We start from the raw sequence: 15,308 nt of genomic DNA, 5'->3' as shown, positions 1-15,308 counted from the left end.
CTTTCTCTTTCTCTATTTTTTTTTTTTTTTTTTTTAATTTCATTTCCAAGGTTTTTTTTTTTTTTGGGACATTTTCTGGTGATTCCTGTACCCGGGAATGTGGGACGATGGATTAAATTCTTCTGGAAATGAAGGCGGGAGAAGAGCCCAGTCTCTGGATGCCCGGAATGCTGGGGGGGGGGTGGGCTCGGGGGATTTGGGGGGGGGGGGTGGGGAGGTTTAGGGCTCCCCTGGGGTGGTTTAAGGGGGGGAAAAGGGGCAGGATGTGACCTTGACCCCTGGGAATGAGGTCACAGGGTCGGGATGTGGCCTTGACCCCTGGGAATGGGGTCACTGGGGGGTCAGGGTGTGACCTTGACCCCTGGGAATGGGGACACGAGGTCGGGATGGGACCTTGACCCCTGGGAATGGGGTCATGGGGTGGGGATGTGGCCTTGACCCTTGGGAAAGGGGTCACAGGGTCGGGATGTGGCCTTGACCCCTGGGAATGGGGTCACAGGGGTTGGGATGTGGCTGTGACCCCTGGGAATGGGGTCACAGGGGGGTCAGGGTGTGACCTTGACCCCAGGGAATGGTGTCGCAGGGGTTGGGATGTGGCTGTGACCCCTGGGAATGGGGTCATGGGGTCAGGATGTGACCTTGGCCCCTGGGAATGGGGTCACGGGGTCGGGATGTGGCTGTGACCCCTGGGAATGGGGTCACGGGGTCGGGATGTGGCCTTGACCCGTGGGAATGGGGTCACGGGGTCGGGATGGGACCTTGACCCCTGGGAATGGGATCACGGGGTCAGGATGTGACCTTGGCCCCTGGGAATGGGGTCACAGGGGGGGTCAGGGTGTGACCTTGACCCCTGGGAATGGGGACACGAGGTCGGGATGTGGCCTTGACCCCGGGAATGGGGTCACAGGGGGGTCAGGGTGTGACCTTGACCCCTGGGAATGGGGTCATGGGGTCAGAATGTGGCCTTGACCCCTGGGAATGGGGTCACGGGGTGGGGATGTGGCCTTGACCCCTGAGAATGGGGTCACAGGGCGGGTCAGGGTGTGACCTTGACCCCTGGGCTTGGGGTCACGGGGTCACGGTGAGGCCGCGCCGTCGGGCAGCCGCGCGGGGGCGCCAACGCGCCCGCTCCCTGCACGCGGCCCCCACGCGGGTGGGGCGGAGCCTCCGCGGAGGCAGCCAATAGGAGCAGGCTCTGGGGCGAGGAGGGGCGGAACTAACGGTCCCTGGGCCGGCCTGCCGCGCAATTGGCTCAAGCGGGGCTCATCCCGCCTCAATGCTGACCAATGAGAGAGCAGACCCGCCGCGGCCACGCCCCCTCGCGTGGCGATAGCCGCGCCGACCAATCAGCGCTCGGCTTGGCGGGTCCCATTGAGCGCGGAGCTCGCCGCGCCGCGATTGACATCCACGGGGACCAACCAACGCGAGGGGAGGCGGGGCTCGACAGTTCCCCCCCCCCCCCCCAATAGCGGCGGGGCGCTGGGGGAGAGGGGGGGGCCGCCGACCAATGAGAGCGGGGTGGGCGGGGCCGGCGCGGCGCCGTTACCGCCGCTCGCTGGGGGAGGCGGCGCCGCCATCATGAGCTACTCGGGTGAGCGGCGGCGGCGGCGGCGCAAGATGGCGGCGGGGGCGGCCCCGGGGCTCGGTCGGGGCCGGAGCCGGAGCGGGGCGCGGGGGGGGGAGCCCCGGTGGCCTCCCGGGGGGCGGGCGCCGCCGCTGTGTCAGCGCGGCCTCGGGCGCGGGGTGGCGGCTCCGGCCCCGCAGAGCCGCGGCCGGTCCCGTCAGGGCTGGAAGGCGCCTCCGTTAGCGGCGCTTCGGCCTGTTTTGCCCGTTTGCGTGGTGGCGGGTTCGCTGCCGGCGCCGTGCGGCTGCTGCTCGTTCCGTGTGCGGGTGTGAGCGGGGACAGGGAGAGAACGCGAGAATGAATGGAGCAGCCGCGGTTCGGGGAGGGCAGCCGGTGGTTCGGGGGGAGCCGCAGCAGGAGCCGGTGAGGAAGCGTCCCCCGGGTGCTTCGGGTGGGCGCGGAGGGGAGCCGGGAGCCGCACACCCCATTGACAGCGCTGGGAGATCACGCTCCTCCCGGGGATGTCGCGTTCCCGCCTCTGGATCGTGTCATTCCAGCCCGGTATCCACCTTCCCAAGGTGCGGCGGCTCCATCGCGACCCGCTGCACCCCAAAGGGCGTCTGAATGTCAGTGCTGGGAGGCAGACGGTGGGTTAAACCCCCCCGTGTGTGTGTCCCTGTTCCCTCTTCAATCGGAGCAGGGCTTATTCCGAGTGGTGCTTTCCCAAAAGATTCCAGTGCGGAATCATCCCCAGGAGCTGGGCTCGGGATTAAAACGTGCCAAAAGGTGTCGTTGTGGGGACGTCTCGCTGCTGGGCTGACGATGAGGCCTCGTTTCTTCCCTGTTTGGGGCAGGATTCATGGATTATTGGGGAGCGTTGCTGCGTTTCCGTGCTGCGGAACGGGTATCTCTTCAGGCACGGTAACGATGAACTCGCCTAATGGCCTTTCTGTTCTGTTCCAGGTTATGGAGACTGGAATTCCGGGACAAACAGAGGCAAGTAACTGTTCCACTTGCACAGGAAAGCTGTTTTAAGCAGAGGATTTGAGGTTTTGGGGGTGTTTCCCCCCCCAAAACTTGTCTTTTTTAGCAAGAGGAGAAGCTTCTCCGTCCCTTTCCGCTCCAAAACGTGTGGAAAACATTGGGCTCAAAGCGGGTTTTCCTTCCTCAAAGCTGTGTCGTGTCTGCAGAGGACAAACACGCTCCAGAGCCTCATCCCATTGGATTGAGGGCTTGGAGAGCAGCTCGTGGTGAAGGTCTGTCCTGCCTGTGTTCATCCGAACACCCCCAGCTTAAACCGGCTCTTGGTTATCTCTGTGTTAACCCAAAATGGGGGTTATGGAGGCTCTGCTGGGGGCAATGGGTTTATTCCTCTCTGGAGCAGGTGTGGCAGAGGAAAGTATGGAATGTGGCTGTGTTTTATGGGATTCCATGAGGGAATTGATCCCTTAAACCGTTGTGAGCTCAAGTTTCTGGGTGAAATAAGGAGGAATTGAAGTTGGTTTGAATTATTTGGGCCTCCCTGCGGCATCTGAATCCAAATGGAAGCTGGAAGTGAAGCCAGCTCTTATTCCTGTTCTTCCAGGTTATGAGGGATACAGTTACAGCTATGGCTACAGCCAGGATAACTCTGGGAATTACGGCTATGGAATGGCCACTTCCAACTCCTGGGAAATGGCCAACTCGGACGTGGACATGAACCCCGATGGCTCCAGTGGTGCTGAGGGTGTCCTCGGGAAGATGAACCAGCGCTTGGACATGGTGTCCCACATGGATACGGACACGATGCAGGGAGGACACTATGGATCTGGGGACAGGTGAGTGCAGGGCAGGACCTGCTGCTCCCGTTGTCCTTCATGGAGAGAGAGGTGGGTTCTTCACCGCGGTGGAAGGTGGCTGATGGCAGAGCCCAGGACGTGGTGGGGATGGTGACACGAGGTGGTGACACCAGGGGTATCCCTCAGGGCCACTGTTCTTTAATGTCTTTATTGATGCGCTGGATGAGGGCACCCAAGTGACACCAAGTTGGGTGGGATCGTGGAGCTGGATCCATGGGATGAGGTTCAACCCTAAACCTGCCGCTTGGGCCACACCAGCCCCACGCAATGCTCCGGGCTTGGGGAAGAGCGGCCTGAAACTGCTCCTGGAAAAGGAGCTGGGGGTGCGGATTGATGGAGCTGAACGAGAGCTCGGAGCCAAGAATTCCAGCAGCATCCTGGCCTGGAGCAGCACCAGGGTGGCAGCAGGGCCAGGGCAGGGATTGTCCCCCTGTGCTGGGCGCTGGGGACCTTATCGCTCTCTACCTGAGAGGAGGATGGAGCCAGGAGGGTGCTGGTCTCTGCTCCCAAGGGATGGGACAAGAGGAAACGGCCTCAAGCTGCTCCAGGGGAGGTTTAGATGGATACTGGGAACAATTCCTTCCCCAGAGGGTGCTCAGGCATTGGAACAGCCTGGAAGTGTTCCCAACCCGTGCAGCCGAGGCCCTCAGTGCCATGGGTTAGTGGTGGCCTTGGCAGTGCTGGGCAACGGTTGGGCTTGAGGAGCTTAAAGGTCTTTCCCAACGTGGTTGATCCCATGATCCTGCCTTGTCCAGCAGCCTGGTTGGGAGCAAGGACACAGGGGTGCCCCCCACCCTCGGCTGCTGAAGAACCTTTGCTCCCTGGGGGGGTTTAGTCTTTTAAAGCATTTTGGTCCTTCTGGAGGTGGTGGAGGGTGGCCTCAGGGGTCCCCCATGGTTCAAGGTTCCTCCACCAGTGGAGCCTTGAGGCTCTGTCACCGCCTCTTGTTGCTCCGTGGCCTGTCCCATGTCAAGTGACGTCTGTCGGTTGAAAAATACACCTAAAAATCTGCCTTGCCTGGGATTTTGGTGGCTTTTTGGTGGCTTTTGGGGGGGTTTTGGTGAGGTTTGGCAGGGGTTTGGTGGGTTTGGTAGCTTCTTGGTGGGATTTTGGTGGGTTTTGTTGAGTTTTTGATGGCTTTTGGGGGAGTTTTTGGTGGATTTTGTTGTGTTTTGGTGGGATTTTGGTGAGTTTTGGTGGAGTTTTGGTAAGTTTTGGTGGGTTTGGTAGCTTTTTGGTGGGATTTTGTTGGGTTTTAGTGAGCTTTTGATGGCTTTTTGGTGAGTTTTGGTGGGGTTTGGGTAAGTTTTGGTGGGTTTGGTAGCTTGGTGGGATTTTGGTGGGTTTTGTTGAGTTTTTGATGGCTTTTTGGGGAGTTTTGGTGGGTTTTGGTGGGTTTGGTAGCATTTTGGTGGGATTTTGGTGGGTTTTGTTGAGTTTTTGATGGCTTTTGGTGGGGTTTTGGTGGATTTTGTTGGGTTTTGGTGTGTTTTGGTGGGGTTTGGGTAAGTTTTGGTGGGTTTGGTAGTTTTTTGGTGGGATTTTGGTGGGTTTTGTTGAGGTTTTGATGGCTTTTTGGTGGGGTTTCGGTGAGTTTTGGTGGGTTTTGTTGAGTTTTTGATGGCTTTTTGAGTTTTGGTGGGTTTTGGTGGATTTTGGTGGGTTTGGTAGCTTTTTGGTGGGATTTTGTTGGGTTTTAGTGAGTTTTTGATGGCTTTTTGGTGAGTTTTGTTGGGTTTTGATGTGTTTTGGTGGATTTTGGCGAGTCTTTATGGGGTTTGGTGGATTTCGGTGGGTTCGGTCGCTTTTTGGTGGGATTCTGGTGGCGTTTGGTGAGGTTTTGATGCCTTTCTGGTAGGTTTTGGTGGCTTTGGGTGGGTTCTTGCTGCGCCTCAGCCCCGTCCCTCAGTGGTGCCTCTCGCAGGTACGACTCGTACGAATCCTACGACTCGAGGTCCTCCCTGAACGACCGCGACATGTTTCGCCCCAGCTACGACTACGGCGAGGCCGAGCACGACAACGACAGCTCCTACGAGGGTCCCTACGACAACTTCTACGGGAATCGGCGGGATCAGTTCCAGGGCAGAGCTCGGGATAACTTTGGGCAGCGGGGCCAGAACTGGGGGCGGGACAACCGCAACAACAGGCCCTTGGCATCGGCTTATCCCGGGCGGATGAGCGGCCAGTGGAACGAGGCTGCGCAGTCAATGGGATCCCGGGGTCCCCACGGCTCCTCCAGGCTTCCTTCCCTCTTCTCCCACAACATTATCCCAGAACTCAGCATGTTCCAAGGGATGCGAGGCTTCCCGGGGAACATGCGCTATGGAGGGGGGATGATGAAGCAGCGGATGAGGAGGAACTGGAAAATGTGGGATTCGGATTTTAAAGTAAGTATTTGTGTCATCTCCTCCTTCCCGTTCCACTCAACGTCATTCCCAACAGCTCCATGTATCCTCCAACGCTCCGGGAAGTGATAATTCCACGTGTTTTGGCTTTGGAGGGTGTTATCTCCTAAGCAGAACGAGGAGGTTGCGCTCAGTTGATTCAACATGGGGTGTTTTAATCCTAAAATCCTTGTTTCCTGAAGATAGGAAGAACGTTGCAGCCCTTCCTGGCTTCAGCTCCTGCATTATGGGATGGAGGGGTGGTGGGTTGTATGGCTGAGAACATTGGGGCTGGAGAAGAGAAGCTGCGTGGAGAGCTCAGAGCAGCTCCCAGGGGCTGAAGGGGGCTCCAGGGATGTGGAGAAGGAGCTTCAGCAGTGATAGGACAAGGGGTGATGGGTTCAAACTGCAACAGGGAAGTTCAGGTTGGAGATAAGGAAGAAGTTCTTCCCCATGAGGGTGGTGGGACACTGGGATGGGTTGAATGGAGAAGGTTTGGCTGCCCCATCCCTGGCAGTGTTCAAGGCCAGGTTGGACACAACTTGGAGCAACCTGCTCTAGGGGAACGTGTCCCTCTTCTCCTTCCTCTTCTCTCCCAGCCCCAGAAGAAGAAGCTCAAGAAGGATCCCAGCACGAAGAAGCGGAAGCTCACGAACAGCTCCGATGATCCCGACAGCAAAGCGGCCAAGACGGACGGCTCCGAGAACTCCGACTCGGACAACGGTAGGAGCTGATGAGCTGAAAGGTCTTTTCCAACCTGGTTGATTCCGTGATTCCTGCTCTTTGTGCTGACTCTGGTTTTCCTTTCAGAGGAGGGAACAGAAGGAGAATCAGGAGAGAAGGAGGAGAAGGAGGGCTCCAGAGGGGTGAGTAACTCCTGAAGGCTGCTCTGGCATCATTAAAAGCTGTAGTTCTGGTAAGGGCAGATCCCTGAAATCCCACCTTATTCCCAAAGCAGGTGGGAAATCAATTGCCTGCGCCGTGGTGAATCCCAAAGGGTGGGATTAGGATGTGTCACTACGTGGGGATGAAGTAACCCCTCATCCAGCTCCTTTGGTGTGGTGGGATGAGGTCTTGGGTATCAGACCTGCAGGAGTAGAGGCTTCTCCTGCTGAGGGAGTGATGTCCCTGCAGGAAGGGACCATGGAGCAGCCAGATCCAAGGGAGATGCTGCTCCTCCATGCAGAGCCCTGAGTGCCAGGAGGGGTTTGGAAGCACCAGGCTGGTGGAGATGTCAAAGCAACCTCCAGCCATCCCCTTCTCTTGGTTCTAACTTCCCAATGTTGCCTTTCTAGGAAGGGGAAGATGAAGAAGGGAAAGATTCAGAGAAAGGTGAGTTGGTGTCTGTGCTCTTTGTGCTCCAGAGCTCCATGTGGAGCAAAGCTCCTTCCCATAGAGGGCTCCACGTGGCCAGAAGGGACATTTCCAGTGCAATTCCATGAGCTTATCCAGGTTCCTTCAGTTCTTGGGAGTCCATTTGCCTCATGGCTTCATTGTCCCTTGTGGTTCATTGTGTCTTGGGGACCTGAGCTAAAGCTCTGCCACTAAACCAGCGTGTGCCCATCACTGGTCTGGTGATAGACATCAGCAGTGGGGTGCTACAAGGGAGAGCAGTTGAGGTTAAGATGGAATTCCATTGGAGAGAACAGGGGAGACCTGTCAGACCTCCTGGGGGGGACACGGAACCCGTTCAGCTGCGTTTAGTCAGATCCCACCCTTTGTGCCTGCGCAGGGATAAGGAATTCCTGGGAAAGCCCTGCTGGGGAGGAGCTGGAGCCCCTGCTCCAGGTGGGATGGTGAGGTGCCAGCCTGGGGCGTAGGGATCCACACTGAATTGCCTGTGTGCCATGGGGCGAGTTGTTTGGGATGGAGCTGCCTGGTTTGGGGTGGTGGGATCGGTTGGAGAAGCATTGGGATATCCGAAGGGAGCTTCAGGAGCAGGAGACACATGGGCAGCACAAACGTGGTCCTGGGATGCTCCAGGGAAAGAAACCATGTTGGAGTCTTTCTGTGTGGTTCTTCCCTCTGCTCCCACCCTCCAAACTTGTCCATGTTGGGGCTTTTTTGGGAGGGAAAAGCTAATTATAGAATCATGGAATTGTTTGGGTTGGAAAGGACCTTGAGATCACCCAGTTCCAACCCCCTGCCATGCGCAGGGACACCTTCCACTAGAGCAGGTTGCTCCAAGCTGTGCCCAACCTGGCCTTGAGCAGGGCTGGGGCATCCAAACCTTCTCCATTCAACCCATCCCAGTGTCCCACCACCCTCATGGAGAAGAACTTCTTCCTTATCTCCAACCTGAACTTGCCCTGTTGCAGTTTGAACCCATCACCCCTTGTCCTGTCTCATTTGGGATGCCCCATCTCTCATTTGGGATGGATGTGGTAGGAAGCAGAGCTTGCCTGGTGGGAGCAGCTTCTCTTGCTGTGGTCTCTTTGGTTGTGTGGGGCTTGGTTGGGCCGATGACTAAACTTGTCCAGGGCCGTTCTCTTTGGCCCGGTGGTGCGCTGAGCTCCACCACTCCTGCTTTCCCCACTTAGGTGCTCTCACAATCCAGGAGGAGATCAGTCAGATCAAGCGCAGGTTGCAGGCGGGCAAGAGAACTCCAGAGAGGCAGAAGAAGAGGCACCGGGATCGCATGGTGGAAAGGTGACAGCTCCTGGCTGGATTATCCTGGCTTCTTGCTGGTGGTGGGACCGGAGGGCAGCCGGGCTCCATCCCCGTGTTCCCAGTTGTCCCAGTGTTTTGTGTGTTCCTTGTAGAGCTGCTTTGCTCTCCTGCCGGTTGGTTTGATGTCTGTGCTTAGAAGAGAAAGAGAAGCAAGAAAACATGCTGTAAATCATGGAATCAGGGAATGGGTTGGGTTGGAAAGGACCTTAAAGCTCCTCCAGCTCCAAGCCCTGCCCCGGGCAGGGACACCTTCCACTAGAGCAGGTTGCTCCAAGCCCCTGTGTCCAACCTGGCCTTGAGCACTGCCAGGGATGGGGCATCCAAACCTTCCCCATTCAACCCACCCCAGTGTCCCACCACCTTCCTAGGGAAGAACTTCTTCCCAATATCCCATCTAACTCTTCCCTCTCCCGTTGGAAGCTGTTACTCCTCATCCCATCCCTCCATCCCTTGTCCAAAGCCCCTCTCCAGCACCCTTGTAGCCCCCTTCAGCCCCTGGGAGCTGCTCTGAGCTCTCCACGCAGCTTCTCTTCTCCAGCCCCAATGTTCTCAGCCTGGCTCCATTTGGGAGCTGCTCCAGCCCCTGCTCATCCCTGTGGCCTCCTCTGGCCTTGCTCCAGCAGCTCCATGTCCTCCTTATGTTGAGGCCACCAGAGCTGGATGCAGCACCCGAGTGGGGTGTCACCAGAGCAGAGCAGAGGGGCAGGGTCCCCTCCTTGGACCCGCTGCTGTGGGGCTGCAGCCCAGGACATGCAAAGGGTTGGAGACTTCCATAAGTTTATCTGCTCCCCCTTAAGTAGAGGGAGGGAGTAGGTCCAGTGGGAACGTGGTACCATAGAGCGGGAATGATGGGTTTGTGGGTCTTTCCCCTCTCACCAGGATTCAGTTTGTTTGTTCACTGTGCAAATATCGGACCTTCTACGACGACGAGATGAGCAGTCACCTGGAGAGCAAATTCCATAAGGAACACTTCAAGTTCGTTGGAACCAAGTTGCCTCAACAAACAGCTGATTTCCTGCAGGTGAGCTCTGGATACGTGTCTGTGCCTCAGGTTTGTTCGGGGGTTGATTCTTATTAGTAATAAGATCAAAGATTACATTGGAGATGCTGTAAAGCTCCTGAACTGCTTCTCTGAGTAAGCATGGTGGAAGCTGCTGGAGAAGGTGGAGTAAGGTTGTGGTAAAGAATCAGAGCTCCTTGACCACCCTCTTCTCTTGAGCAGGTCACTTAACCTCTGGTAGGAAGTAAAAGCCTTGCCCACCACAGATCTTGGTGGCCAGATCTTAAATCCTGCTACAGGACAGTGTGTGGTGGGATCTATAGGCCTGAGGATGAGCAGAGTAGAGAGATGCAGCTAAAAGTAGAGGGGGAGGAGGGGAAGAAAGATTAATGTGAAATATTCCACACAGGAATATGTTGCCAATAAAACAAGGAAAACTGAGGAGCGCCGTAAAGCGATCGAAGACATTAACGCGGTCATTCAGCAGATATACAGGGATCAGGATCTTACACAAGGTGAGTTACTACTCCTGTGTGTAAGAGTTGCTTTGTTGAGGTGGTTGGGGTTGGAGGGAGGAGGTTGTAGGGGATGGAGGGAGGAGGTTGTAGGGGTTGGAGGGAGGAGGTTGTAGGGGTTGGAAGAGGAGGTTGTAGGGGATGGAGGGAGGAGGTTGTAGGGGTTGGAGGGAGGAGGTTGTAGGGGTTGGAAGAGGAGGTTGTAGGGGATGGAGGGAGGAGGTTGTAGGGGTTGGAGGGAGGAGGTTGTAGGGGTTGGAGGGAGGAGGTTGTAGGGGATGGAGGGAGGAGGTTGTAGGGGTTGGAGGGAGGAGGTTGTAGGGGTTGGAAGAGGAGGTTGTAGGGGTTGGAGGGAGGAGGTTGTAGGGGTTGGAGGGAGGAGGTTGTAGGGGATGGAGGGAGGAGGTTGTAGGGGTTGGAGGGAGGAGGTTGTAGGGGTTGGAAGAGGAGGTTGTAGGGGATGGAGGGAGGAGGTTGTAGGGGTTGGAGGGAGGAGGTTGTAGGGGTTGGAAGAGGAGGTTGTAGGGGATGGAGGGAGGAGGTTGTAGGGGTTGGAGGGAGGAGGTTGTAGGGGTTGGAGGGAGGAGGTTGTAGGGGTTGGAAGAGGAGGTTGTAGGGGATGGAGGGAGGAGGTTGTAGGGGTTGGAAGAGGAGGTTGTAGGGGATGGAGGGAGGAGGTTGTAGGGGTTGGAGGGAGGAGGTTGTAGGGGTTGGAAGAGGAGGTTGTAGGGGTTGGAGGGAGGAGGTTGTAGGGGTTGGAGGGAGGAGGTTGTAGGGGATGGAGGGAGGAGGTTGTAGGGGATGGAGGGAGGAGGTTGTAGGGGTTGGAGGGAGGAGGTTGTAGGGGTTGGAAGAGGAGGTTGTAGGGGATGGAGGGAGGAGGTTGTAGGGGATGGAGGGAGGAGGTTGTAGGGGTTGGAGGGAGGAGGTTGTAGGGGATGGAGGGAGGAGGTTGTAGGGGATGGAGGGAGGAGGTTGTAGGGGTTGGAGGGAGGAGGTTGTAGGGGTTGGAAGAGGAGGTTGTAGGGGATGGAGGGAGGAGGTTGTAGGGGATGGAGGGAGGAGGTTGTAGGGGTTGGAAGAGGAGGTTGTAGGGGATGGAGGGAGGAGGTTGTAGGGGATGGAGGGAGGAGGTTGTAGGGGTTGGAAGAGGAGGTTGTAGGGGTTGGAGGGAGGAGGTTGTAGGGGTTGGAGGGAGGAGGTTGTAGGGGTTGGAGGGAGGAGGTTGTAGGGGATGGAGGGAGGAGGTTGTAGGGGATGGAGGGAGGAGGTTGTAGGGGTTGGAAGAGGAGGTTGTAGGGGTTGGAGGGAGGAGGTTGTAGGGGTTGGAGGGAGGAGGTTGTAGGGGATGGAGGGAGGAGGTTGTAGGGGATGGAGGGAGGAGGTTGTAGGGGATGGAGGGAGGAGGTTGTAGGGGATGGAGGGAGGAGGTTGTAGGGGTTGGAAGAGGGAGGAGGTTGTAGGGGATGGAGGGAGGAGGTTGTAGGGGTTGGAAGAGAGAGGAAGTCGTAAAATGTGGAACACAGCCCAAATCCCTGAATTATTTTCCAATTAAATCCGTTCTTGTGCAGATGTTGGCATGGAGCATTTCATCAAGAAGGTGGAGGCAGCTCATTGTGCTGCCTGTGACCTCTTCATCCCCATGCAGTACGGCATCATCCAGAAACACTTGAAGTCACTCGACCACAACCACAACCGCAGGGTGAGTCGGGGCTCCCAGGCTTCCAGTGCCACACCAGGAGCATGGAGTCGGGTGGGATTAGTGCCTCTCCTTCCTGAAATCCAGGAGAACTCTTCTTCATCCTCGTCTTTGCCGAGTCTGGAGTTAATCTTCATGTTCTTGTGTCCCCAGAAACCTCCCTCCAGAGTCTGAGGTTAATCTTGGTGCCCCATCCCTGGCAGTGTTCAAGGCCAGGTTGGATGGGGCTTGGAGCAACCTACTCTAGTGGAAGAGCTTTAAGGTCCCTTCCAACCCAAACCATTCCATGATCCTATGATTTCCGGGTTGTTTCCCAGAGGTTTTCCCCTGTTTCTCTCCTCCACTGCTGAGCTGTGGCTAATCCCTGGCTTCAGGAGCAAATCTGAGTGGGTTTTATTCTCCTCCCATCCAGGCCATGATGGAGCAATCCAAGAAATCCTCACTAGTGGTTGCAAGGAGTATTCTCAACAACAAGCTCATCAGTAAGAAACTGGAGCGGTACCTCAAGGTAGGTGTTGGTGGGGGGCTTGGAATGGGGTCAGGCTGGAAGCAACACTTCCATGCTGCAGGAATTTCCTGGTGGCTGCTCTTGAAGGGTTTTGGGGTGATCTGAGGAGGGTTTTGATAATAGATCAGAGAATTTGGGGAGGGTTTTGATAATAGATCAGGTTCCTGGTTGCTGCTGGTCGTGTCTATGATGCAGGTGACTTCATGTGTCGTCTCCTGCCCCATGTGTTACAAAGGGGATGGATGAGCCACAGACCTGACAGTTGATATCAGCATCAGTTTGAGTTCCTGAGGTGGCATCTCCTCTCAGGAGCCACTCACTTGACCGCTTTTGGAGCAGCCATGCCATTGGGAGGGATTCATGGAAGCAGCTCAAGAGGAGTGTTTGTCTTCTCTTTCCAGGGTGAGAATCCTTTCACGGATGACCCAGAAGAGAAAGAGGAGCATGAGGAAGGAGAAGGAGGAGCCAGTGGAAATGCCGAGGAAGGAACAGCAGAAGGAGCAGACGAAAACAAGGACGAGGAGGAAAATGCAGAGGAGGAAAATCCAGAAGAGGAAAACCCCGAAGAAAACGCAGAGGAAGAAAATCTGGAAGAGGAGAATCCAGAGGAGGGAAATCTAGAGGAGGAAAACAAGGATCCCAAAGAGAACGTAGAAGCAGAAGGTGCTGGGAATGAGGGGGAGCGAGAAGAAACAGGGACAGAGACAAGTGAGGCACAAGCACAAGCAGAGGTGGAGCCGGCTGCAGGGAACGGGGAGCAGCAGAATTCCCTGCCTCTGGAGGAATCCCTCCCTGAGGAAGAGGAGCAGCAGCCGGTAGAAGAGGAGGAGGAGGAGAGTGAGGAAGCTGCTGCAGCACAAGAGGAGGAGGAAGATGGGGATTAAACTCTGGAGAGGGGAAATGATGTGGGAAAGACCTGATGTATTTGGGGGTTTTTAAACCATACCTGTACCTGTGAATTCCATAGCACATGTTCCAAGTTCTCATCCCACTCACGTAGGCAGTGGAAGCCTTTCCCTGTAAAGTGATTTGGGGGGGGGATAGAGGGGTTGTTTTTAACCAAACCTTGAGTTTTAGGCACATGGGGTTGTGTGGTTTGTAGCTGGCTTGGTCCTTTCGAGCCTGTGTGCAAACCAATTGCTCCTCCACAACGTGGCAAACGAAACCTCTTCTCATCTCCTTGAATTGAAACTCTATTTAACAACGATGTGGTTTGTTCCCTTTGTCTGGAAACATCAGGAATTCTGTCCTGGGCTTTTAATTTCTGCCTCTTAACTCCCACGTGGCTGTAATATCCCCCCCCCCCCACCCCCCCCCGATGTTTTATTGTGCCGAGGAAACTAAGTGGTGTCAACGTTGTGTTGTTTGTAAAACACTTGGATTTTCAAGGTGAATGTGGAGATAAAAGGACTGTCCTGAGGTTCCCTGTGGCTCTGCCTTCATTTCTGGGGCCCTCGAGCAGCTTGGGAGAGGTTGGAGGCTTAGAACTGGGCTGCAAACAGCGTGTCCCAGGTCACTGTGGGCTCAGCTTTCCTCTCTCTGTTCAGCATTACAGCTGCTTACTCATGGTTGAAGCTGTCATCAGTTGTTAATCATCACCTGGAGCATGGATCCTCTTTCTTGGAATGAGGAAATTAGTCTCCATGACACTCAAGAGGTTATTTCTGCTGTGGAGAGAAGCAGTTGGGAGCTTTCCTGCAGGATGGGTTGAGGGATAAGGATGCGCCCAGCCTTGAATTGCTGTTACCACACTACGTCCTGGCTTACAAACTCCCTACGTGGTGTAAACTGTTTGTACAAGAGAAGTTTCCCCCAGAAAAGGAGGTTTCAGCACAATGTGAGGACAAAGTAAGACTGTTCCTGACTTCAAGCCTTCAGAAGACCAAGGTGGGATCAAGAGAGGGATGAGATGAGCTCCGAGAGGGACCATTCCACCTCCTTCACACCAGGGCCATGCATGGAAACACAGAGCTCGGGTCCTGAACTGATCCTGGCATTGCCCGTTGGCCTTTCCCAAGCAGCCACCCCCTCTCCTGCAGGTGGACATCTCACCTTAATCCTGGAAGCTTCTTTTTCTCGGGATAATGAATATCCTGATCACTAAACACCTCATGGGATTTGGCGTCTTCCCTCTTGTGCGGGATCCTGAGGACAACCCTGTGAGCTGCTGGGTTCCGAGGGACTTGGCTCCCACTCCCTTCCACCTTTTGTGTGGGATTTATTGGCCGTCTCCCAGTTTCGGGCTGTTGGAGCATATGAAGATCCCTGGATCTCGCTTGACGCGTGTTTGAGCTCAGAGCAGTGTAATTCCCCCTCGGAGCACGCGGAGGGTGATGTGGTGGGCTGGTTGCGAAGGCTGGAAAAGGCAAGAGGAGGATCCAGGGCTCCGAACGATGCCTCTGAGGCATCGTGTTCGCACCTTGTGCTTCGGAGGCGGGTGAGGATTCAGCTAGCCACCATCATCTGCTCACACGCCGCTCGTGCCAAGAGGCGTCTCGCTTCTGCCGCCTCTTTTCACAGCTGCTGCTTTCTCCTCCTTCCTCAGCAGAGCTTGGGGGTGGCTTCCAGCTTCCCTCCTGCTTTTCTCCATAGGAACCCTCTGACCTCCGTGGAATGTGCTGGTGCCACCCTGGAAACAACCGGGCTTGGCTTTGTTGAAGCGTGAAGACCTGAGCTCTGCTCTTTTGAACTGTGTGTGAGGATGGATGTGGGGGTCAGGGTGGGTTTCCAGGCAGCGGTCCAGGGAATACCTTTGATTTCAGGTTTAATGGAGAGCATTTCATGCCTGTCACCTTAAATACTGGGTCGTGGAGGAGGTGAGATCCCTGAGAACCACCCATTCCTTATCAAAACAGACAAACCCTCCTTTATTTGTAGTACAGGGAGTTCCACCTTCCTTGGACTTCCTCTTTCCTGCTTTATTTCCTTGCTTCCCCCTTTTCCTGTCCGTATTTCTCTCGCGTGCCTTGAGAAACGCAGTTTGGGCAGAGGGGGCAGGTTGTGTGTTAAATATGCTACTTCCCAACTGGTTTTATTTGGGAAGAGGCTCATCACCTTTGGGTTAACATGGACACAGCTCCTCCAATGTGCTTCTGCTCACTCCAGAAGCATCGGCATCTGTCAAATGCCA

At 55.7% G+C, this 15,308-nt stretch overlaps 2 protein-coding genes across 9 annotated transcripts in view; both read left to right on the top strand.

Moving 5' to 3' along the window:
* WIZ (WIZ zinc finger) overlaps positions 1-133 on the top strand; it is a 49,457-nt gene extending 49,324 nt beyond the window's left edge. For all 7 annotated transcript variants that reach the window (XM_030475315.1, XM_030475313.1, XM_030475311.1 and 4 more), the window contains one exon: positions 1-133. This exon is cut by the window's left edge and continues 1,124 nt beyond it. The gene's annotated coding sequence lies outside the window, so the exon portion shown is untranslated.
* A 1,364-nt stretch (positions 134-1,497) lies between these two features.
* On the top strand, positions 1,498-13,598 carry AKAP8L (A-kinase anchoring protein 8 like). Of its 2 annotated transcripts, none has more exons than XM_030475308.1 (13): positions 1,498-1,591; positions 2,528-2,560; positions 3,150-3,381; positions 5,327-5,789; positions 6,386-6,509; positions 6,597-6,652; positions 7,082-7,118; positions 8,327-8,435; positions 9,336-9,477; positions 9,866-9,971; positions 11,543-11,673; positions 12,083-12,178; positions 12,580-13,598. In XM_030475308.1, the coding sequence occupies exons 1-13, from the start codon at positions 1,579-1,581 to the stop codon at positions 13,060-13,062; spliced, it is 2,025 nt and encodes a 674-aa protein (XP_030331168.1). In that variant the 5' UTR covers positions 1,498-1,578; the 3' UTR covers positions 13,063-13,598. The 2 variants fall into 2 exon arrangements, with proteins under 2 accessions (XP_030331168.1, XP_030331169.1); XM_030475309.1 differs by lacking the exon at positions 1,498-1,591 and adding an exon at positions 1,683-1,987.
* The last annotated feature ends 1,710 nt before the right edge of the window (positions 13,599-15,308 follow it).

This window comes from Strigops habroptila, unplaced genomic scaffold, assembly GCF_004027225.2.
Source record: "Strigops habroptila isolate Jane unplaced genomic scaffold, bStrHab1.2.pri NW_022045634.1_ctg1, whole genome shotgun sequence".
Lineage (NCBI taxonomy): Eukaryota > Metazoa > Chordata > Aves > Psittaciformes > Psittacidae > Strigops > Strigops habroptila.
Note: the sequence above shows the minus strand (reverse complement) of the source record. Positions and strands in the feature narration are given on the sequence as shown.